Genomic DNA, 25,590 nt, shown 5'->3' on the forward strand with positions numbered 1-25,590 from the left:
TAAACTATGTACATAAGTTTTTTGCCTTTTGTTTCATAATAAATTTTATTTATAACACCCTTTTGCTGATTTTTAAAGTGTTACATAAACAGGACAGGTGAAATATTATCATGTAAAGCAACCATAAACACATGAAAAGACAGAGGTTTACAATTATGATTAAAACTCTATCTACACAATATACATAGACATAAGATATTTAAGTTTTTACATTTTAACAGTAGCCAATCAGTTGTTTTAATTGTCATATTTGAATTCAGCACATCAAAATAGATAATAAATAGCACATTTTATCTCTGAAGCAGACGACTTCTCAAATTGTAGACCAGTGTAATGGTTTCTTTGAATGAATATTTGCCTCCTATTATAATGAATCTATATGGGCAGAATTAGAATCTCTTATTGACATACTGATTTGAAATGATCCAATGGCAAATTTGATGCTTAGGTGATTTTAATACTCAGTTGGGTGCAGAAAACAATGAATTGCTAAAATCTATCAAATAATAAATGTAATGATGGATTGTTTGCCCTTTTCCAAAAAATATTCTAAAGATAAATTAAGAAATTCAGCAGACCGGATATTTTTTGCAATTTTGGATAGATTCAGATTGGAAGTTTTAAGTGGTATGGTAGGTGATGACATGATGGGTCACTAAATCTCTCAAGCGGTAGGAGTGTGATTGACTATATTGCCATTCCAATTTTAAGCTGGCCTTATTTTTCTAATGTTTCAATGGCTCCTAAATCTGATAGTGACCATCAGCCCCTCCAGGTTAATTAGGTTAATTTTTGTCCCCGGGGCTCTTATATTCATTGATCCCTGTTCAGTATTTGTGTTTTTTTTTTTTTTTGCTCTGCCAGGAACACCCCCCCATGTGTCCTGATATTTTCTTCCTCTCATCTGGTCACCCTAGTTAGGGTAAAAAAAATAAATCAATTTTTCAACCTTAGTTATGTGAGTCTGTCCCTTGACTTACTTCATTGTACACAAATAACAGGTTGATCTGATTACCAGAAGGACTGTTCTTTCCATTTGAAAGATAAAAAAAATGTTATGTTAGAGGGTTTTTTATTTTATTTTATTTTTTTTTTTCAAAATCTTGCATAGCTAGAGATTTTGGCAAGGGAGGTCAGGAAAGCTAGCTTGCAGGTTCCACCCAAAAGCTAGTCCATTTTAGAAAGTATAATAAAAGATTGCTGAAAGAAAAAAATTGTCAGAATGTTGTGTGGCATTGTAGAAGGAATTTGAATTTGCTGCCAAAGTGAGAAATTCTGAGTATTTTTGGAAATTGATAGCAATGGATTAAAAGAGGACTGGGGCAATATTGAAGCTATGATCCCCAAGCATATCTGGGAGAAATATTTTTCTGTACTTTATAAAGATAGGATATTAACTCTGGTAGCCTCCATTCCCAGTTTCCATCTAGAATGGTCTGCAGTATCCAGTAAGGAAGGAATTTACATTTTGAATTGATCAACATTGTAATAAGGTGCCAAGGAAAGATTTTTATTCCTGCAGAAATATTTAAGGAGAACATTGACCAGTGGGCACTTGTTCTTGTTATAAATAATACACAGATTTTCCACTCAGGTGAGGCTACTGGTATCAATCCACTTCACAAAAAAGGGGATAGGAGAAAAAGGGGAATTATTGCTCATCAGTTTATTGGACATTGCTTTAAATTTTCACCAGATATTTTGTTGGGAAGATTAGAGCAGAAAAAATTATTTGCTCAGGAACCAGCTGGTTTCTGAAATGGCCACTCAGTTACAGATAATTGTTGTTCATTCTTATTTAATCTACAAATATGTGCCTCCTAAGGGTGGGGGGAACTGTATGCAGCTTTTATTGATCTAAAATCATCCTTTGAGTATATTGAAAGGTACCATCTGGAATTGGGAATACCTGGAATAGATCTGCAGGTTTTTTGTTTTGTTTTTTGTTTTTAAGAGCTCTTCGCAGACAAACAGTGGCCAAGATTAGAATAGGTCTGGGTGAGCAATTAACAGATTCCACCTCATTTACAAAGGTGGCTTGGCAGGGCTGCTTCCTAGCCCCTTTTTCTTTCTAACTTTTATATCAATTATGTTTTAGCATTAAAAGGGGATCAGTATTTCCACCTAAAATCCATGAATCTCCTTATTATATGTGGAAGATATGGTTCTATTATCGCAACCACCAGTGGGACTAAAGCATTTATTAAATTCATTTGGTTTATACTGCCAATGGGAGAGCCTCTGATAAATAAATTTAAATTCCAAAGTAATTCTCTTTAGTCAGAGCCAGAGGTTGCATAAATAGAGGATCGATTGGCAATATATTGAACAAGTTAGCTCTTTCCCCTACTTGAGTATCTGGTTCTCACAGAATGGTTTGTGGGATGAACACATTCAGGGAACGAAAGACAAGGCCTCAAATTCTGTGCAAGCTGTTACATTTTATTTCAACTCACGGGAGCAATTTCATTGCATCATCTTATAGTGTTTGAGGCGCAAACTCAAATATTATTTCGTGCAGAAATATGGGGATGGAATGAACCCAGGGAATTTGAAATGATTAAAACAAATTTCTTAGGAAGATTCTTGACCTCCCAATAATACTCCAGTTGCTCTTCTTAAAGCAAAGACAATTAATTCTGTTTTGTCCAAAGTGCAATATTGCAATATTTTTGGCTTCAGATTCCTGGTATGTACCCACAGCATTTGCCAAGGCTATGCTTAGAGGAACAGCTCAGCGGGACTGTCTCCCATAAATTTCCTTGGTTAGAGCATATTCAAAATTCTTTGCATTCTCTACATTTCTGAGAATTGGAAATTAGATTTAGGTTTAAAAATATGAAATCCCTAATTAAGTTGAGGGCAGGGGATACTAATAAGCAACTGGATATGGCAGTTGTTTCTGTTACAAAGATGTCACCTTGGTTCCCCCTTCTTAAAAAGATTCATGGGTATGCCAGATATTTAGACAGTTTGTGCAATAATACATTCAGGAGGGTCTTGGCAGGTCTCAGAAAATAGAATATTTGTTAGGAACTGACAATGTATCTGTGATCCGAGCAGTTTCCCTATATGCATGGTCAGCCACTAAAACAAGGAAAAGGAAGTGGCCTGGTGATATCTAGTGTAATGGTTTATGTCCCTTTTTACTTTTTATTTATATGCATTTCAGTATTTTATAACTTAGGATTTAGTTTAAAGTTCTGTTGCAATACTACTTTTGTTGTTAATTTTTTGTTCTTGTTACTATTTAACCCCTCCTATAAAATGAGTCTCTACCATAAGACTGTGGGTGAATTCTTGCTCACCTTACTCACATGAGTAGGCCTGTCACACCCCAAGGCCCCCTCCCTCAGGGAGTCCCCTGGGAAGGCAGATCAGTATTGTATATTGCTAACGCTGTTGCAAGCATCGCAAAGCATTTTGGGGAGGGTCAAAGGTGTGTGAGTGGGGAGTGGAAGTTTCCTTTGCAGGTACAAGAGGCTGAGAGGGGAGGAAGGAGAAGAGCAGAGAACGGGTTAACTCAACACTTCAGCTTGCTCAGTCTCAGGCTGAAGATAAGACACTGGCCCCAGCCACCCAAGGACACTGCTCACAGTTAAGATTTGGTTGACAGCCAAGAGAGACTGGGGCTTGAATGTGCCCAAGCAGCTGTGAGAGAGAAATCCAACTGTACAGACCTGCAAAACAGCAAGGCCAGTGAAGAAGAAGAAAACAAAGTCCAGAGCCGCGGAGATTGAAAACACAGACAAGACGACAAGCGGAAGAGCCAAGCCTTGAGTCCCAGGAGCCAGGATGTTTTGGGAAAGCTAAAGAAACCATGGAAAGCCAGTTTGGACTGGCACAGAGGGCACTAGGAGCAGAGGTGTCCGAACGGAGCACACTTCCCTTCTCTCCCCTCCCCCTCGCCCACCCCAAGGAGCCAGGACTTAAAACCCTCTTGAGAGCTGGAGCAATTTGGAGAGCAACAGCAGACCTGGATGGCCTGGGCCCAGGACCACACACTCATCCATCCTTCTCTCTCCCCACTCCCTACGTTACACCCAGGCCGGGCCAGTCTTAGGTAGTGCATGTGTGAGTATGAAAGTGGGTTAGGGCTTGGGGTGTAATGCATTCTTTCTTTCTTCCCCAAGTGACATGGGAGCATTCCCAGCACTCTCTATTTTATTAATAAAGCTTTAAAATTTAGATGCTTGATGTGTTCCATCATCTCCTCCCCAAAAGATCCTGTGGCTTCAGCCTGATCACCTGACGCCTCAGGCAGATTGGTAACAGAAATCTATCACAGGCCTACTGAAGTCACTGGGGCTGGTCACAAGTGCAAGATGAGCAGGATTTGGCTCTCTTGTGAATAAATAATTGTTTTGACTCCAAAGTAACATGCAATCATGTTCACTCCTGTGCAAAGAGAAACCTTCATAAGTGTTCGCAGCATTCCTGAACAAGAATAATCAGGAACCTTTGGATTGGAGAGAACCTGCTCCAGGTTTGTAGGGAGAACATTGTCTATATACTAAGGCAAAACCATTTGTCTTCCTCAAATGGGTCATTCAGGTCAGTGGGTTTGCTTGTGTGAGTTAGGCAAACAAGAATGTGCCCTTTTTAAGAGTCTAATCAAAAACCCTGTGAAGTGAATAGAAAGATTCCTATTGGCTTCCATGGGCTTTGGATTAGCCCCTAACTAGTGACACCATTCACTGTAGCTATAATCAATTAATATTTCACCCACTCACTTTTCTGCTGCTTGTCGTTTGTATTAAGTTCTAAAATTTTGAGAAATTTCTTCCACTCTTTTGTTTTAGGTTTGGACATGGTGATTCAAATGCTTCTCCTCCAAACAGCTGAGCCAACATTTTATAATATCACACAAGTAAGTTTAAAAGCTCAAGGTGTGATATGTTTAGAATGAAGGGGCAGATCTTCAGTTTACATCAGTTGATGCCCTGGACTGCTCAAAATGAATTAAACCTGAACAAGATTGTGATGAGAGGAGTAGTAATTTCTCCCCTTGGCTCACTGCATGCTAACAAGTTAACTAGGAATACCAGGTAGGATACAAATGTCGGTAGAAATCAGCATTTTTACATTTGTCTGGGGGAAAAAATGCAAAGTGAAGCAGAAAATGAGTGAAAGCTGTTGTCAGTTCATCCACCTGCTAATGTATGTTGGTATTGCTTACAGCTATATTTTGTGACAGCACAAGAATTTACAATAGTCGTCCAGTCACAACAAAGATACTTGCTTTCACTTTTTTCCCATGCGAATACGTTGTTAGAAGAGGCCTGTTTAAAAGCTGCACAGAGTCCTTTTAAAAATACATTTTCCTGACTCACTCAGTATACATGCTCTTTTTTTAGCATCATGGGGATCTGTGTAGGCTGCATATAAGGGGCCAAATTCTATGCTCAACTTTCAGAAGTTAAGCTCAGAAGACACTGCCCAGGCAGAGTGAGGTCTAAGGTGACTTTAAGCTCCATTTGTGCCATTCAGATTCTGGGTTGTTCCAGGGGCCAGTGTACCCTAGCCTACTTTCAAATAGGCTGTATTCAAATAGGCTGTATACACAATCTGTAATAGCCAGAGAGCAGTGTGGACACTCCTCTTTATTCCTCCAGCCATGGCCCTAGCATGCCTCTGTACAGGGGCTGAAAGAGAATTGGACTTGAAGCTCAGTTGATGAATAGACACCTCTTAAGCCAGTGATGTATGCAAATCTGAGAAGGGGGCAAGTGTTAGCAGGAAAATGGCAGGAAGCTTACCCCTGGCCAAACTGTACTGAGCAAAAAAGAGAACTTAATTTTCAAGTTCTGATTATCCATTAGTCTGCACAGGAACAAGTATTTATTCAGCAAACCTAAAATAAGAGCTACAAGTAGTGTAGTACAGACATACTGGGAGGAATTAGATCCTATTTTCTTGTCACCAAACATGCAGCTGACTCAGGGCAGTGATGCTGTATTTATACTAGCTTCACAGAGAACAGAATCTAGCTCATTCTTTCAAAATTGCATCAATTACAGCTGCTGACAGGGGCTCTGATTCAGTGAGGTTTTTCAGCCTGGAGTGGCTAGAGGGATTCTATATGCTCTGTCACACCAAATCCTGGGCATAAAGTCATCTGATATTGTGCAAAAGTCACAATCTCACAAAGATCTGGCCTTCCTTTAGTCGCTCATTATATTCAAAGTGGTGTTGCATGCTTTACAGCCATGTCGCCAGGATGGACAAATGTCCCAGCATACCAACCTCTCAAATTCTCCATCAATGAGCAAAAGGGAGTACATGGTAACCCTACCTGGCATTGTCTCTGGGGCAACCCCAGAAATTTATGGATTTTCAGGATTGAGCCAGATCTGAGAACTTCACTACACGATGCCTGGAGCTATCAACTGTGGTCCTTTTGGGTGGAGCAATGGTCCTCATTAGACTGTGCATATTTGTAAAGCGCTTAAGTCAGTGTTTCTCAAACAGTGGGACACAAGGATATTGGGAGGGGAGGGGGGTGTATTGCCAACCTTACTTCTGCACTGCCTTCACAGCTGGGTGGCTGGAGAGTGGGGGCTGCTGGCCAGTGCCCATTTCTAAAGGCAGCACCACTGCCAGAAGCAGCACAAAAGTAAGGGTGGCAATACCACAACTCACCCTACACTAGTCAGATTTCACAGTCCGTGACACACATTTCCTGGCTCTGAATTTGGTAGGGCCCTAAAGATAACCTAACAACTAAAACTAGATTTGCTTGAAAGTGAGAACCATGTGGGGCACTGGGAAACTGAGTCAAGTAGATAGAAAAATTACTCCGTTTAATATGATACTCACACATTGGGAGCGGACTACTCCTTAATAAACAGGCAACTCAAGTGCTACAGGAATGGAAACTAGTTGACTCACAAAATTATAAGAACATTTTGTTACAAATGAAAGTCAAAGTTATTAATGACAGCCCTAGATGTGAACATTGCACAGGTAATCATAGAACTTAGGGACAAACAGACAATGGTGAAAGATTCATTAAGCAATGCAGTATGTATCACATGTGTATTGGGATGGGCGGGGGACTCTTCAGTATCAGGAATCAAAAACTAGCATGGAAGCAAATGATGGAATTACTGAGAAACAATTGGATCACATACAAAAAAGAGCAGGACAAGAGTTAACATAAGAAAACCATTGAGAAATATGTTGCTGTCATGGAAACAGACTATAACAGAGCAAGAACAGGCATTCAACTGCTGGAGGTTGAAAGACTGGGTTGCCATGTGTCACAAAGCACAAGAACATCTAATAATAGTAAAAGTGAAGCACATGCTTGATTACCTTGCTGGATCGGGGGTCATAAAACCTAAATCTGCTAATGAGTTGAACTTCAAAACCCCTTTTTCCTATTAGTGTGAAATACCCATTTCCTACAGACAATAAACAACATTTGGGGAGAGTCCCCTCACCAATGTACACTGTGAAAGGTTTGCCCCAGGGTGTCATCTGGAAGTGTGGTACCACTGAGCCCTCTGACTCACCAGCCTGGGCTCCCTCTCAGCACTGTGCTGCTCTGATAAGCTATAGACTGCTTTCGGACCTACACTTCCACCAGAATTCACACAGGCAGGGACACACCCAGTTGCAGTTACATGCAGGCTTTGGCCAGCCACTGCATGAACCAACAATAGAGAGGCTACAGCCAAAATATCCCCCAACCCAGGTCCTAAGAACTGAACCATCCTGCCCTGATAGAAACCCTGACCAGTATGAATTTATTACCCAGTTTGCCTTTCTTTCAATGTGGAGAGGAATATGCACAATACACGTGTGTTAAACCAAGCTGAGATTTTCCCCAGACACTTCAATTGAAGGCACACTGGTTTAGATTAAAAACACAAAACAGGTTTATTAACTAAAACAAGATAGATTAAGTGATAGCAAACAGATCAAAGCAGATTATCTAGCAAACAAACAAAACAGGATACTAAGCCTAAAATATTAGATAAATTGGATATGAATTAGCAAGCTCTCACCCTGGCTGATGATACAAGCAATTCACCAGGTTTCTGTACATAGGCTAGAAATCCTTTTAGCCTGGGACTGACCCTTTTCCAAGTCCAGTCTTTGTTCCTCAGATGTTTCCAAGAGCTCTCTTGTGTGAGGAGTGAGGCCCCTTGATGATGTTACACCCCACCTTATACAGCTTTAACATATGGCAGGAACCCCTTGTTCCAAAATCAGTTCCCCACCCAGTTTGTGGAAAAATACAGGTACCCAAAATGGAGATCAGTGCCATGTGGTCTGGTCACATGTCCTGCTGAGTCATAGCAGTCATTACTCATAGGCTGTCTGGAGCATTCTCAGGAAGGCTCACCAGGTGGGGGATAAGCTTCTCCTAAGACCTTTTGTTTTTCCTAATGGCTCATTACCTTGGATAGGCCCTTCACAACCAGCTGTCTAGGCTGGAAGCATTTTGCTTAGTGGGTGTCACCCAAGTGTAACCACATCTGAAACACAGATACTAAAGTATCAGGGGTTAGCCGTGCTAGTCTGTATCTACAAAAACAACAAGGACCATTAATCTGGGTTTGACTAGGGACTGGGAGTGGCTGGCTCATTACAGAAGCAGCTTTTCCTCTCCTGGAATTGACACCTCCTCATCTATTATTGGGAGTGGACTACATCCACCCTGATTGAATTGGCCCTGTCAACACTGGTTCTCCACTTGCAAAGTAACTACCTACTCTCCATGTGTCAGTATATAATGCCTGCATCTGTAACTTTCACTCTATGCATCTGAAGAAGTGAGGTTTTTACCCATGAAAGCTTATGCCCAAATAAATCTATTAGTCTCTAAGGTGCCACCGGACTCCTGTTTTTACAGATACTAAAAACATTTACTATCAATTTTAGGTGGATTACACAACTGTTATGGCATCAACTATTCATAGTACATTTTATAATTCTGTCTGGTTACTATAAAATGTTTAAGCAACCACATTTATTTTACTCTAATAAATATCATGCAACCTTAGATTTACTAACAAAAACTGTAGTTCTACTCTAACATTTTCTCCTTTTCTGAAGTCACTTCATTTGGTCCTCAAGGTGCATGGAGTGGGAATACTCGGGGGTCAGTGAACTCAACTTCTGGGATAAGGAAGCATTTTCTCTTTGGTTGCTCCATTGGCACTGGTAGTGGGTGGAGTCAGTGCACTCCTGTCCAAAGTGTTGGATATGTTGGATATCTATTGGGTCATGTGGTTATAGCACGGCACCACAATTGAGGATATCTGAGCTGTCCCTTGCTCTGCCACAGACTGGTAGGGTGACTTTGGCAAACTATTTAACTTCTTTGTGCTTCAGTTTTCTAACCTGTAAATTAGGGATAATAATACAATCCATATGTACCTCACAGAGATGTTGTGAGGCTTAATCAGGTAAGACTAGATTATTAGGAGCTCTAATACTGCCACAAAGGGCAGTTGAGGGGGGGGGGTAAGGCCCACCCTCAGCAGCCCACACTACAACAACTCCCCTCATCAACAACATCCTCTCGTTTAACATTGTTTTGATCTTATGTCCCTGCTCAATAACAGAACATGCTCCATTTAAAGTTGCGCAATGCTCTGCTATAGCGTCATTTGGCTGCCTGCTTTGTCCACAGCTGGCAGCCCCCCTATCAGCTCCCCTATGCCCCCCACCACAGCGCCTCCCACCCGCCAGCAGACCCGGCGTATCAGCGCCTTCTCCCTCCTCCCTGCAGCAATCAGCTGGCTTGCGGCATTGAGGGGGGAGGAGCAAAGACTCAGCGTACAGGCTACCCTTCCCTCCCCTGCCTCCCAAATGCCACAAACCAGCTGATTGCCGTGGGCAGGAGGCAGGGGAGGGATGGGGGAGGAGCGAGGACGCAGCGTGCGGAATAAAGGGGGGGAGGAGAGAGAAGAAGAGGCGGGTTAAGGGTGGGGGTTTGGCGGAAGGGGTGGGGTGACGTGGGTGAGCCAAGGGTTGAGCCCCCCACCCCTGGTGCTTGCAGAGTAGGGGAAACTGCTGCTGCTGTGCAACGTGCTTCTCCTAGCCTATAGCACCTTCCGCCTCCTTGCCGGCCTTATTGTTTCCAGTGTCAGTGGGCTGTGCCTGTGTGGGGTAAGGTAGGGGCACCTCCCAACTATAGTACTCTTACTGTATGGCAAAAAAAAAAAAAAAAAAAAATTCCCTGGAACCTAATCCTCCCATTTACATTCATTCTTATTGGGAAATTGGATTTGCTTAACATCATTTCACTTAAAGTTGCATTTTTCAGGAACATAACTACAACATTAAGTGAGGAGTTACTGTATCTGGAATGTGGTTCAGGGATCCCTGCTACTGCTTCCTTCTGTGGCACAGACAGGGACAGGGCATGAACACAGACATTGCCAACACACCAGTCAATGAAGTTGGATGGGTGCAAAGGAAGAAGTAAACTATGCCCTTTTTAGGATCGCAGTAAACTTTTTTCTACCATCAGAGCAAGAGGGGAACAGAAAAGGAATTGTGAATAAGTCACAATTTCATTCTTGATACTCCTTCTGCAGCAATGCAACTGTACACCTCACCACATTTAGGGCATAGCCTAAAGGCTCAGTCTGGCCTTTTGTTTATGAAGGGTTTTAACATTCATAGGTGAAAGAAGCTAGATGAGGACTATTTTGTGCAATCTTTATGCTGGGTGAGCGCTTACTTACTCCAGTGGTTCAGTTGACTTCAACAGGACAGCTTATGTGAGTAAGCATGCTCACTAATGTCAGTAAAGGTTGCACAATCAAGCCCTATGTAATAAGTGCTTTCCTCTCTCTATTCATCCTAGGCCAGATTCTAGAATTCTTTCTCAAACTGAGTAGTGCCTTACTCCACTGACTTCAGTGAAATACTCATGAAGTAAATTACAACTCAACATAAATAAGAGTGGTGGAACATTGCCGTCTGTTAGCTGCAGGGGCTAGGACTACAGAGAAGTCCTCTTAGTCAGCTGCTAGAGAAAGGGAGGGGGCCAGAAGTAGAAGGCGGCAAGGGAGGAAAAATGTGTCACTCAGATAACTCACCCTCCCAACTAGCACTCTGAAGTGCTGACAGGGACCTATATCAAGATCTCCCTGGCTAAAGAGGGGTACTACAGTGTGTGTGTCCTTCATACTGTAGTAATGCCCCCTGGAATATTGTTTCTTAAAAATATAATTTACTTTCTTAGTAAATATTAAAACTTCTGTCTGTAGTATTAGAGCATTTGCTTAAAAATATTAAGAATTCATCCTCTGAACTTGGAGTGTAATACTGCCATTTGGCTTTCATTTCCCCTGATGTTTCATATTACTGTTGATGAGTCAAACTCACTGTGGGAAAAGAATATCACGTCTTTGTTTTCTATTTGAAACCTTAAAAAGCAACAGAGGGTCCTGTGGCACCTTTGAGACTAACAGAAGTATTGGGAGCATAAGCTTTCGTGGGTAAGAACCTCACTTCTTCAGAGGTTCTTACCCACGAAAGCTTATGCTCCCAATACTTCTGTTAGTCTCAAAGGTGCCACAGGACCCTCTGTTGCTTTTTACAGATTCAGACTAACACGGCTACCCCTCTGATATTTGAAACCTTGGAAGTACTACAGCAATCTAATATTATTTTGACTACTGCAATGGCAACATTGAAAAAATATGGTTGTTAATCCATACATTTTACTCCTTGCTTGGTCTAAAACTTGTAGTGTTACTTTCAAGTAACAAATTTGTAGAGGGCAGGAATTTAACAGAGTTGAAGGAGAATTTGCAGGGACATAAAAGACAAAATGTCTCATTAAGAGGCATCATGGTCTAGTGATTTAAGCTATTGGGAGTGGGGAGACCTGGGTCCTAGTGCAGATTGTGTGGCCTCAAGAGAGTCACTTCATCTTTGCCTCAGTTTCTCTATCTATAAAGAAAGGCCCTTACCTCCTTCCCTTCATCACCAGGATGTTGTGAGGATTAATATCTCCTTCGGTAGCTCCATTCGGGCAAAGATCCCCACGGCTCTTTGGCTATAGTTTTAGAGGCTGTGTTCTGCAGGGGGATGGCTTCTGGGTAGCGAGTAGCATAGTCCAAAACAACAAGTATATATTGGTGGCCCCAAGCAGTCTTCTCCAGGGGTCCCATTAGGTCCATGGCTATTTGCTCGAAGGGGACCTCTATGATGGGAAGGGGTACTAAAGGTGCCCTCAAGTGGGGACGGGGACTGTGCAGCTGACACCCGGGCAGGAGGCACAGTACCTCCGCACTTCTTTATGTACTCCGGGCCAGAAGAACCGTCCTAGGACTCATGCCAGGGTCTTCTCTACCCCCAAATACTCCCCAAAAAGATGGCAATGAGCAAGACTTAACACAGCATTCTGGTGTTTTTGAGGTACTAGGATCTGCTGTACCTTCTGCCCCTGTACTGGTGCAACCCGGTATAAGAGATCCTTCTTCATTATGAAGTAGGGTCCTGGTCCCTGGTTTTCCCTTCCATGGGAACCCCATCTATTTCAGTCACCTCCTTCCGAATGTTGTCATACCTTGGGTCTTCTGCCTGGTCCCGTCCAAAATTTCCTCTCCCGGGGCTAATCTGCCCAAGATCTAGGGGCCCAGTCTCTGTTGCCTCTACTGGTTCAGAAGCATTAGAGTGGGGGTCAGTCTCAGGTGCTTCTCCCTCCTGCGTGACCTCCTTTTCAGCTGCACGGGTCCGCCTACCTACAAGGGCGACCCTCTGGCTTTGGGTCAGTATTCGGGTTCCCAAGGCCTTAGCTGCCCTTCTTTCCCTTTTCGTCTTTCTACCCTGTCTGGGAATAAAGAACAAATCTGGGGATATTTCAGAGAAGATTGGGGGTTGACAGTCTGCTGTGGATGCCTCATCAATTTTAGGGTCCCCATCTTTCTCCAATCTCCCTACTGGGAGTAAGTTTCCAAACCCTGGGAAGTCCCTCCCTATGAGTTCTGGGTATAGGAGTTTAGGGACTACACCTGCTGCTACCTCAGTAGTGTTCCCTTGGATCTCGATTTTTACTGGGATGGTGGGGTAGTAACTGTCCCATGGACACATGTTATCCCCGTACGTTTATCCTGCAGCTGCTGACTATGCTTCACAAGCTTCCCTGAGATAAGCGTGATAGCACTCCCTGAATCAACCAGTGCCGTGGTCCCTAACCCATTTAGTTTCACTGGTCTGGTATACATATGTGGGGTTAGTGAGACCCCCACAAGGTGGATTAGGGAGCATGGATCTGCCCAGTTCCCCAGGTTACACTGCATAGGCTCCTCAGCATTGGGACACTGTGCAGCTATGTGTCCCCACTTCCCGCAGGCATAACATCTGTATGGAGCCCTAGGCATTCGCTGGTCTCTTGGTTTGGGCAGTCTAACATCACGATCCTCTTCTCCGTCAGTGCTCCGACTCTTTGTGGCCTCTGATGGGCCTTCAGCCTCTCTTTTTTTCCACCTGGGCCCTCCTGGTGGCCCAGTCACCCGAAGTTTAGGGCTTGGTGCTGCTAGTATAATCTGAGGTGCCTCTTCCTTAACTGATCGGCTCAGCTCCCTCCCTCACTGTCCTTCGCCTCTCTACCAGGGTGACAACCTCGTCATAGATGGAGGGTTCGTTCTGGCTTACCCAGGCACGAAGGTCTGGTGGTAGTCCCCTTATGTATCGGTCGATGACCAGAACTGCTAGTATCTCTTCCAGACTACGGGACTCTGTTTGCAACCACTTTTGTGCAAGATGGATGAGGTTATACAATTGGGACCGCGGGGTTTTGTTTTCCTGATATCTCCAACCGTGATACTCCTGGGCCCGCACTGCTGTTGTTACCCCAGATCTGGCCAGGATCTCTGCTTTCAGCTGGGGGTAGTCTGCCACAGCCTCTTCAGGCAGATCATGGTAGGCCTTCTGGGCCCCCCCACACAGGAATGGGGCAAGGATGCCAGACCACTGATCTCTAGGCCAGGCCTCCTGTAGGGCTGTCCTCTCAAAGGCCAGAAGGTATGCCTCTACATCATCCTCCTGTGTCATTTTCTGCAGCCAATGGCTGGCCCGTATGAGCCACATCCCATCATGGCCACGATTCAGCTCTGTAAGGGACTTTACCTGGTTTACCAGTTCCCGCAACATAGCTTGGTCTTGAGCAGCCTGGTCCATCAGCAGGCGATTAGTCTCTTGCTGCAGCCGCACTGCCTCCTGTTGGGCGGCTGCCTGGACACGGGTAGCCTCCTGCTGGGCCACCATAGTTTGTATCAGTGCCCGCACTACGTCATCCATTGTGGTGAAAAAAAAATAAACCTCTCCCTTTTGTTTTTTGTTGTTGTTGTTTTTTAATCATCCTCCTTCTTCCGCCGCGCTGTGCACCACAACATTCCACTCCTGACACCAGCATGACAAAGTTCCTCCTCTATTTTGGTGGGTCTTGCACTTATTGGCAGATTTTCTTGCCTCAGAGATTCACCATGTGGGTTGGGGAACAGCCCAGAGACCTTCCCCTCTGGAAGAACCCACAGTCCAGGTCAATTGGGAGGTTTGGCGGGAGCCCAGGCCCACCCTCTACTCCGGGTTCCAGCCCAGGGCCCTGTGGACTGCAGCTGTCTATAGTGCCTCCTGTAACAGCTGCATGACAGCTTCAACTCCCTGGGCTACTTCCCCATGGCCTCCTCCAAACACCTTCTTTATTCTCACCACAGGTGATAACACTTGTGCTCCTCAGTCCTCCAGCAGCAGCACACCCTCTCAGCTCCTTGCACCTCTTGCTCCCAGCTCCTCTCACTCACACCACAAACTGAGATGAGCTCCTTTTTAAAACCCAGGTGCCCTGATTAGCGTGCCTTAATTGATTCTAGCCGCTTCTTCTTAATTGGCTCCAGGTGTCCTAATTAGCCTGCCTGCCTTAATTGGTTCTAGCAGGTTCCTGATTTACTCTAGTGCAGCCCCTGCTCTGGTCACTCAGGGAACAGAAAACTACTCATCCAGTGACCAGTATATTTGCCCTCTACCAGACTCCTGTATCCCACTGGTCTGGGTCTGTCACAATATACGCAGAGAACATGAAAGAATGGGTGTTGCCATACCAACTCTAACGAGAGTAATCAGTTAAGGTGGGCACTCACATTGTGAGGCACTCAGATGTTAGGGTGATGGGACCACATAAGTACCCCAGGTAGAGTGGGAACCTCTCTATACCACTTCCCTGGGTTTTGGCCCCTTCTTTTCACTTATGCCCCTCAAATCTTCCTCTTCTCAGAATATAACCTTGGCTCTTCTGTGGTCCCTTGCATTCTCTCTCCAACACCCCCACCCCGTGCAGAGGGATTCCTGTTTTACAGGCAATTACCAGCCCTTTCTGATCTTCATCACCCTGCCTCCGTTTGTAAACAAAATACCAACTCCCTGCCCCAGGGGCACTGTTAGTTCTGCAGAGGACATCTGAGTGCCTCACAATGTGAGTGCCCACCTTAACCCATTACTCTTGTTAGAGTTGGTATGGCAACACCCATTTTTTCATGTTTTCTGTGTATATATATCTTCCTACTGTATTTTCCATTGCATGCATCCGATGAAGTGGGTTTTAGCCCACAAAAGCTTATGCTCAAATAAATTTGTTAGTCTCTAAGGTGCCACAAGTACTCCTGTTTGTTTTAATAAATACTAAGAAATGCATTCTAAAGGCTTTTTTAAAGAAGTCTTATTAATGCGCAGAATGATACACAACAATACATAACTCAGCTGCTCGTTTTCACCTGCTTCTGGCTTTGCAACTATGAACCTGCTCACGAGGTTTTACAAAACCGAAATCAATCCCATTTTGCCCCTTTGCACCATGAAGTAACAGAATATCAACAGTGCTGTCTTATAATATTGGGTAATGCAAAATCTTATAATGCAAACTGGTGAAAGAGAAACTTATGCCATGTGTGCCTATGTAATCAATTAGGTTGGACCACAGCTGAAGTTACCCCATATTAAATCTTTCCAGGTCTATAATATTTTGTGTTTTTAGTCAAGGCATTTAGTATTGTCTTGTTTTGGAAAATAGGGTGAATATTTTGCTGGGCATAATGAGAGGGCATTTGTGGAGACATAATGCAAAGAATATGGTGCATGGTTTGGTAGGATGGGGAAGAAAAGGTCTTAATTTGTTTTTCCCCAGTGGAAAGGTGACAATCCTTTTTTTCAGTTTTCCCCCTACTGTGCCAACTCACCCACACTTAATGATATTTTGACTGATGAAGGTGAATGGTAATTGTTGCTGCATTTACATCAATATAATAGGACTAATAAATCCACTTGTCAGCTAAATATTGAAATACAGTGCACTCCACTTAATTGGGATATATTAATTTGGATATCAGCTTAATTGGGATGTTTCCCAGGGATGACTGCTCCTTAATTAGGATAGTAATTCTGCTTCTTGTGAATTGTTTTGGCTAGAGAAGTGGTGCTAATTTATTATGGCCTAGATTCCATCACACTTACTCATGCTGAATAGTTCCTCACTCTGCGAGTAGCCATGTTGAAACCATTGGGACTACTTGTAGACTTGGTACCACTCAACATGAATAATATTGGCAGGATCCAGCCCTACATGAGATACAGGATTTCAACTGTGCAAAACAAAATCCTGTCAGGTGATCTGAACTCCCAGACACAGAGGGCCCCCATATTTTTCCTACCGACAATAAGGGACGCTAACTGAAGCTATCTGATGACAGAGATAAGTGATCCGAGAAGAAACTCCATGAGGACTTGCTCTGTGAGAGACCTTATGTCGAGCTTGATCCTTCCTTATTCTACTTCCATTTACTTTTTTAATTCCTGCCTTTTCTCTGCATGACTTTTCTGCTCTGTGTCCTCAGAGCAGAGTGTTAAATTTCGAACCTTACTACATTATAAATAGCAGGTGTGAGAGAGAATTTCAGTTAAGTTTGGTTTTAAAAACAAAACCTTTTAACTTGGTTGGCTACTTAATCCAGAACATTCATCAAAGTATGCCCCAGTTAAGAAGATTCTATTATATTGTTTAAAGTATTTAAATAGTACTATCTCAGGCTAGAGTAATGGTACAATTCAAACATGATATTATCAAAAACAGTATTCTCCTTATAGTATATGCCAATGCTTATGAAGAATAGAGTACCAGATGGTAAATCATTACAGTTCTTAGAATAACATAGGTCTACATTAAGATAAGAGATTTTAGAGCTTTTCTCCCAACTCTTCTGTAATGAAATCTCATCTAAAAAATTCAAATCCTATGGAAGATAATAAAATAAAAAAGATTTGTACTACTTCAGTAGTTAATCATACAAAAAAGATTCCGAGTGCTACAAATTAGTAGCATTAATTGCTTTTGTCTAATACCGATAATGTTTTGAGGATGAATAGAAATTAATGGAGGATTTCAATAGAGTTATAGTTTGATGGCTCCCCCCACTGAAAAGTAATAGAAGATAAGAAAACTACTCAGAGCTATAACCATGCACTTAGTAAGGATTGTTGACACTATCTTCCTGTCAGCAGAAAACTTTGTGTATGGAGTCTGTGTGTTTGTGTGGGTGGGTGGAAGGGGGATTGGGTTTGGGTTTGTGAATTTAGAGGTCATGGAAGATACTTGATTGACGGCTCTAGGCACTGAAGTCTACAGATGGATGAGCTCACTTAAACATTATTGGTTTTGTGCTCTACTTATGAGAAAGTGTGAAAAAAGAGCAGAGAGATGGAAATATTAAAGTGAAATCAAATATATATATATATACAGAGAGAGACCCAGCTCCTGCACTACTCTGGAGACATACAGGGGATTTAAATAGTTTAGTGATGGAAAAACTACCACAACCCTTAGTAAGTTGTTCTAACAGTTAATTACCCTCACAGTTAAAAAATTGCACCTTTAAATAGATTTATTTTAATATGATAAATCAAATTTAAACTAAATTGATTTTAACCATCTTAACTGTTGTAAGAGTGTCCACAGAGGTTGGTACTGATTCAGATAGATCAATTTTGAAACCAGCTCAGTCAAATCACTGTAATTTATGTGTGTAGACCAGCCCATGAGGCAGAGTGGGTAGGGTACTTTTAAAGTGTTAATACCGGTATTTGAATGTAAGATACATTTTTAAGAGTTACACTGCAGCCCACCTATAGAAACTGCTGTGATACAGGCACTTTCTGTGTTTAAAAAGGAAAGCATTTTGCCTTGTGTGGATGGTTGAGGTCTTTACTTGTCCTTTGACCCCACAACTTTTAATAGCCTTATGTTTCCAATATAATAATCTTGATTAGGAGCTTTAAACACTCAAACTGACTTAGGCAATTTCTTCAAATGTCTTCAGGATAATGTGACGTGATGCCAGGAGCTGCAGACTGTGAACCTGGTCCTGTAACCCAGTCCACTAACATGCACCCCGTCCCCTTCTACAGAGAAGCCCCAGTGGTTTCCCCACGGGAGCTGTTAACAGGAGAAATCACTTTTTTCAATCTGAGGAGCAACCAGTTCCTCTATGAACTGAAAACTCCAGTTGATCAATTTTTTTAATATAAAATATTTAAGACTTGAGGGGTCAGCTGTTCCCACTCCCATACACATTACAATGGTGATGAGTGGTAATAATTATACTATCTTGTATAAACAAAATTCTGTAACAATGGATTTAGAAATGTGCTGGGGAGGAGAGGGGGGGGACGATGATAAGACTGCTGTGGTGAAATCTAGCCTTGAAACACATTGGAAATCAACAGTAAAAGGGATCCATACACCACTCTGTAATTAGAAACTTACTTCCAATAATTGTTGCTTCTTTGGCCTGGTCCACACTAACCCCCCACTTCGGACTAAGGTACGCAAATTCAGCTACGTTAATAACGTAGCTGAATTCGAAGTACCTTAGTCCGAACTTACCGCGGGTCCAGACGCAGCAGGGAGGCTCCCCCGTCAATGCTGCGTACTCCTCTCGCCGAGTTGGAGTACCAGCCTCGACGGCGAGCACTTCCGGGATCGATCCCAGAACATCGATTGCCTGCCGCCGGACCCGGAGGTAAGTGTAGACGTACCCTTTGGGACTTTTGCATGGCAAATCATCAAACATTTTTAAACTAAAAGAACACGCTGTTGTAAGATGCTTTAATTCAGTCTCTTTTCAAACTTTTTTTTTAATATATTTGTCTTGATTTTAATTTGATCCTTCATATTAAAAATGTACTTTGTGGACATTTTGTGAGTGTAATTGAATTGATTCAGCCTGTGCTTCCTGTCATATACACATCCTTGTTTGTTCTGGAACTTATCAGGCTTTGTTATTTAGTGTCTGCTGACAGTTCTGTAAGATCTCTTCAAAGAGGTAGGCAAAAAGAAAACAATGCTGATACTGTATTTTCCATATTGGATTTCATCCTTTTTCCCTTTCTGTAAGGAAAAAGTCTCTAGAAAACCACTGTAAGCATCTGTGATCAACTTTGCATGATGCTATCCAATAAAATCAAGTTTCCTTTCCAACACCCCAATCCTGGCAAGAGATCGATACGGGAAGAGTTTACCCCTATGCAGTGTCCAGTTAAACTCAGCAGGACTCCATGCAGTTGTGAAAGTCCACACTTCTAGATCCCTTTGAAGGATCAGGGCCCAAGAATACAAATTTAATTGTGGCAACACTTTGATCTGAAATTATTAAAAAACACTATATCCTTGATACAAAACTTCCATTCTTTTGATTGTCAACTAAATATAGTATTGTGAGCGTAGTACAGTGCTTTACTGTATTGTATGAAAATGTTAATATTTTCCCACATAGCTGTGTACATTCATAAAAATAAACTTTATTAGTGTTAAATATAGTTCTAGTAACTTTCATGAGTGTGGAATCAATATTTTGCAGTCTTCTAATCTTAATCTGAAAAATCTTTAATAAAGGTTAAAAAAAATATTAGTGCTTGTTGAATTCAACATTTTGGGAGAAAAAAATTTGAAGAAATATAAAATAAAATATTGTACTGTAACTAGAAAGCAGTAAACATTTACTGTTCCCATTTGACAACAATTCAAAACAAATCTTTCCAAACTCTAGAGACAACAATGGTACCAAAATACTGTAGTATTTCCATGGGATAGGGGGTTGAACACTCATTATCTTTAGAATAATGACAACACTTGTGGGAGTTTCAAGTTAGAGGAATAAGTTCATATCTGTCCCACGCCACGGCTAGTTATGATGATGTTCTACTGAGCCAAGTTATATTTTCCCCTCATCTGTGAAGCTGTAGAAAATTGACTTATTAATGCTTCTTTGTCTCAGTGATTTCACTTCTTGTTCTTTTCCATATTAAGAATAATTACTTTCCCACAAACCTGGACTGTTTTGATGGAGACTACTGTTTTCCATATGTCATTGATCTGCCAAAAATGGCCTTATTTATAAGTTGAAGATCATTGCACAGCTGGGAACAAATTGTGAAAAATGGCCTATTTGGCAGTCACAAATCTAAACCAAGGATTGACTTCTAAATGTTTTTCCATCCATATTTAAGTTTTTTGCAGGCGTTTATATTATTTATTTTGTCTCAATTGCCAACTAAAAACTATGTAAAATCTACAGCATAGATAAATAAGTATAACAATAATAACCATCCCTGGTAATGTCTCATATTCACCATTAGCCATCAGGCTCATTTGAATGATCATTTGGAACTCCTGCAACTTGAGAATGACTGTCTCTGTGGTGAATGATATGAGTTAGCTGTGGTGGTAGCTAGATGATAGTAAGTGTCACTATACTCACATGTTCATAGCTTATTTTACTTTGGACCAGATTCTGGTATGTTTCTTCATGTTCAATATCACCTTACTCAACTACTGTTCTCATTAATTTCACTCAACCTGCTCGTGGAGTAAGGTGCTACTCAACACAAGAAAGGAGAACATAAGAAAGGATGTCCCTTTGTTTCTTTAGATTGATATTTCCAGATGTTGCAAATCTTACGTAGAATAATACTTTACATTCTTAACTATCCCAGTAGATTGCAACATGGCTCTTTGCTGACCAAGACACTATAAAATATGAATAAGTGTCAGAATTGGGCCTATACAATGTTAGGAAATTCTGACCAGCAATATAGACTTTTCTAAGTAACACTGCTAGTTCTATGGTGTTCATACTCTCTCTGACTATAGTATATAATGGTCAAATTTTACCAACAGTTGTAGATGAGATTGCTACAGTTATTTTTTAAAAGCTAATGATAGCAATTAATGATGACAGTGTTTAACATTTAGGTGATGAAGCAGGACATTGTGGGCAAAAATTTCAAAAGTATCTACGTGATTTAGGAGGCTAAATCCAATTTTTAAAAGTGACTTAGGCCCCTAGGGAGACAAGGTGGGTAAGGTAATAATTTTTATTGGCCCAACTTCCATTGGTGAGAGAGACAAACTTTCGAGCTTACACAAAGCTCTTCTTTAGGTCTAGGAAAGGCATTGAGAGCCTCACAGCTAAACAAAAGATTGAACAGATAGTTTAGCATAAGTAGTTAGCACATATTCGAAGGGACCATTAAAGGTGAAGTGCCCCATTAACACCCCTACAGTCATAAGACAAAAGTGTGTGGGGGGGAGGGGGTTAGTGAGTTACAGATTATTATTATAATCCATAAATATGGTGTCTTTATTAGAACCATGATTTTTAGTGTCTAACAAAGTTGTAAATCTAAGATCCCAGGCTTGTCTTTTGAAGGTGTTGTGCAGGTTTCCTTTGAGGATGAAAATTGAGACACCAGATATAGTGATCAGTCTGTGAAAAGTATTCACGCATGGGTGATATGGTGTTTTTGTCTTTTTGTCATTTTTCTGTGAGAGTTCATTCGAGATGTTAGGGATTGTCTAGTTTCACCCACATAGTTGTTGTTGGGACATTTAATTGCACTGGATGAGGTACACCACATGTTGTGATAGGCATGTGTAGGACTCATGGATCTTGAAAAGAGGGTTCTGGGGTGTGTTGATCATTGTAGTAGTGGAGATATGTCTGCAGGTTTTGCTTCTGTTGTTCTAGCAGGGTCTGGTGCCGCTTTCAGTTGTGGGGGGTCCTGGTCTGTGAGGAGCTTGCTTCTGATGATGAGGTTGGGGGGGTTGTTTGAAGGCCAGAAGAGGGGGTTTGGGAAGGATTTCTTTCAGGATGTGGTCTCCATCAAGTATGAGTTGTAATTGTTTAATGATATCATGTATGGGTTCCAATGTAGGGTGGTAAGTGACAAATAGAGGTGTGCAGTCAGAGAGTTGTTTTTCTGTATTGAAGCAGGTTCTTTTGGGGTATTTGGGTGGCCTGTTCAGTGGTGCAATTTACTTCTCTAGTGGAATGTCCTTGTTTGGTGAAGACGCTTTTAAGCATGGTAAGGTGTATATCCTGGACTTTCTCCTTGGAGCATATTCTGTAGTATCTGAGGGCCTGGCTGTAGATAACAGATGTCTTGGTTTGTTTGGGGTGTAAAGGTATGTGTGGTTGTGACGTTATCTGATTAAAATATGACCAGATAGATCATTGTTGCAACCACTGTTATATATTTGCAGCAAATATTGTACAAAGGTTGTCGAGTAAGATGTCTATGAAAAGGCTATGCTTTGCTGGTTATGATTATGTAATCTGTATGCATGTATCATTTTTGTATTTAAAGTTATAATATTGGCTCTATACCTGGATTTCAAATGTTTGCTCCTGGGTAATGCCCATGAAGTAATCAGCCAGATATGCCATGTAAGATATCTGCAATAATGTCATAATTTGCCAGATATTATAATCTTGTTTATATGTTTGTATCACCTTTGTATTATGAGTTATAGATATGTTTGTCTGTATTTCAAACTTGTGCTATGCTTCTGGGTGACACCCCCAGACAGTTTGGCATCAGCACTGCCTAGCCTGTTTGATGGCCCATTAAGGACCATCAGCTATACAACTGACCCATTGAGAGAAGGCAGGTACCCCTTATGACTCAGCAAGGCATGCAGGGAAATGCCTATGGAGAGAACTCTAAGCTTCCAAGCCATGTGCTGAGCAGCTTGTGTTTGAAACAAAGGAAGCACTGGCCGCATGGCAAGAGACTCTGGCCTTGGCTACACTCAGGACTTCACAGCGCTGTATGTACTCCACCTCTCTGAGGGGAGTAGCTTGCAGCTCTGCGAGGGAGCGTGCAGCGCTGCAGGCTCTGATTACACTGGCGCTTTACAGCGCTGCACTCGCTGCGCTCAGGGGAGGGTGGTTTTTCACACCCCTGAGCACAGCAAGTTGCAGCGCTGTACACTGCCAATGTAGCCAAGGCCTATAAAAGGCAGCTGCATCTTCTCCATTTGGTCTTCAATCCTGTTTCTTACCTCTGGAGGAACTTTGCTACAAACTGAAGCTCTGAACAATGGACTGAATGATCCATCCAGGCTGTGGATGTACTCCAGAGACTTGACTTAAGCCACAGTTTATTCCATCACTGCTACAAGCCTGAGCCAAGAACTTTGCCATTACTGTATGTAATCGATTCCTTTAACCAATTTTATCTTTTTCTTTCTTTCTTTCTTTCTTTCTTTCTTTCTTTCTTTCTTTCTTTCTTTCTTTCTTTCTTTCTTTCTTTCTTTCTTTCTTTCTTTCTTTCTTTCTTTCTTTCTTTCTTTCTTTCTTTCTTTCTTTCTTTCTTTCTTTCTTTCTTTCTTTCTTTCTTTCTTTCTTTCTTTCTTTCTTTCTTTCTTTCTTTCTATAAATAAACCTTTAGATTTTAATTAATAAGAACAGGCTGTAGCGTGTATTTGGGTAAGATCTGAAACATTCATTAACCTGGGAGGTAATGTGTCTGATCCTGCATAACACAGGCCGTAGCACTTCCCTGAATTAACTCCTATTTGAACCAGAGCGTATCTTTTCGAAAGACAGACAATCTTGATTTAATGATGGAAAAACTACCACAACCCTTAGTAAGTTGTTCTAACAGTTAATTACCCTCACAGTTAAAAAATTGCACCTTTAAATAGATTTATTTTAATATGATAAATCAAATTTAAACTAAATTGATTTTAACCACCTTAACTGTTGTAAGAGTGTCCACAGAGGTTGGTACTGATTCAAATAGATCAATTTTGAAACCAGCTCAGTCAAATCACTGTAATTTATGTGTGTAGACCAGCCCATGAGGCAGAGTGGGTAGGCTACTTTTAAAATGTTAATACCGGTATTTGAATGTAAGATACATTTTTAAGAGTTACACTGCAGCCCACCTATAGAAACTGCTGTGATACAGGCACTTTCTGTAGGGATTGGTAGAACCTTTTCTTTTAAATGATGAAATAAGATTTACTGAAATCATCATATTTGATGTGGGTAACTGGATGGAGGCCTGAGGTTGGATCACTTTAAGGGAACTGTGTTGTTTGGACTTCCGAGTAACCAGTAAAGTAATAAAGAAGCTGTTTTATGCTGGCTTGGTGCATTTAAGTATTGGAATGTCCACCAGTTTTGGGGGTTTGGCTACCCCATTCTTTGCAGTTCACCCTAATTGAGTGACCACAGCTGGCTCCCTGCAAAGACCCCAGTCACAGTGGTAATCTGTGGATTTCTTGTATATACTGGTCTTCAGGGGTCCATTGTTGAAGCGGATCATGGTGTCCATGAAGTTGATGCTGGTGTGGGAGCATTCTAGAGAGAGTTGGATGGATGGGAGTTATTTGTTGAAGTTGTGGTGAAAAATCTGTGAAGGAGTTTAGGTCATCTGTCCAGACGATGAAAATGTCATAGATATATCTCAAGTATTTCATTGGTTTCATGGTACATTTGTCCAGAAATTCTTCCTCAAGGTGGTCCATGAAGAGGTTGACATAATGGGGAGCCATCCTATACCCATGGTTGTTCCCATGGTTTGGGCAAAGTATTTGGTATTGAATGTTATAGGTGAGGAGGAAATGGATGAGTATGGCAATGTTTGGGGTGGATATCTTTGTGTTGTCCATTGTCTTGTAGATGTTTGAGGCAGACAGTGATGCTGTCATTGTAAGGGGTTTTGGTGTATAGGGAGGTGACATCTATGGCAGCAAGGCCCTCAGAGATAGATTTTCAAAGGTATCTATGCACCTAAAGATGCAGATAGGCACCTAAATCTCTTTAAAATCTGGCCTTTAGGAGCCTAATATCCACTGAAAGTCAATGGGACTTAAGAGCCTAAGTTACTTAGGGACTTTTAAACATTTCACCCTATATCTCTTATACATCCTTCTGCATTTCTTCCTGAGGCTGGTGAACCTGTGCTACCCTTTAAACATTAGTTAGATATGCTTGAAATCTATACCTTTAATAGTAATGGGGATATGCAGGACACCTGCTTTGATAAGACTGTATTGATATTGAAGGCAACATACATATTTTATGCATTTTTCCTTCTTAATAACTGGGTATGCAATTGTGGTTTCAGCTTTAACCAACTTATGGTGAAAGTACAAGTGGTAGTAGACACATCCTCATTTTGCCAGCGTACTTAGATATCTACTAATATATTTATGGGAACTTATGTGTAAAGTATTATGTCCAGTGAGATAATACACCTTCAGATGGTAAAGGAAACAGG

General features: G+C 41.6%; 1 protein-coding gene across 1 annotated transcript in view; it reads left to right on the forward strand.

The window, feature by feature from the left end:
• The window catches only part of CNBD1 (cyclic nucleotide binding domain containing 1), a 291,357-nt gene that overhangs the window by 253,594 nt on the left and 12,173 nt on the right, over positions 1-25,590 (forward strand). The window contains exon 10 of the mRNA XM_034759583.1: positions 4,803-4,870. Coding sequence (XP_034615474.1) covers positions 4,803-4,870 — 68 coding nt within the window. The remainder of the gene's footprint in view (positions 1-4,802; positions 4,871-25,590) is intronic.

Source organism: Trachemys scripta, chromosome 2, assembly GCF_013100865.1.
Source record: "Trachemys scripta elegans isolate TJP31775 chromosome 2, CAS_Tse_1.0, whole genome shotgun sequence".
In the NCBI taxonomy this organism is placed as follows: domain Eukaryota; kingdom Metazoa; phylum Chordata; order Testudines; family Emydidae; genus Trachemys; species Trachemys scripta.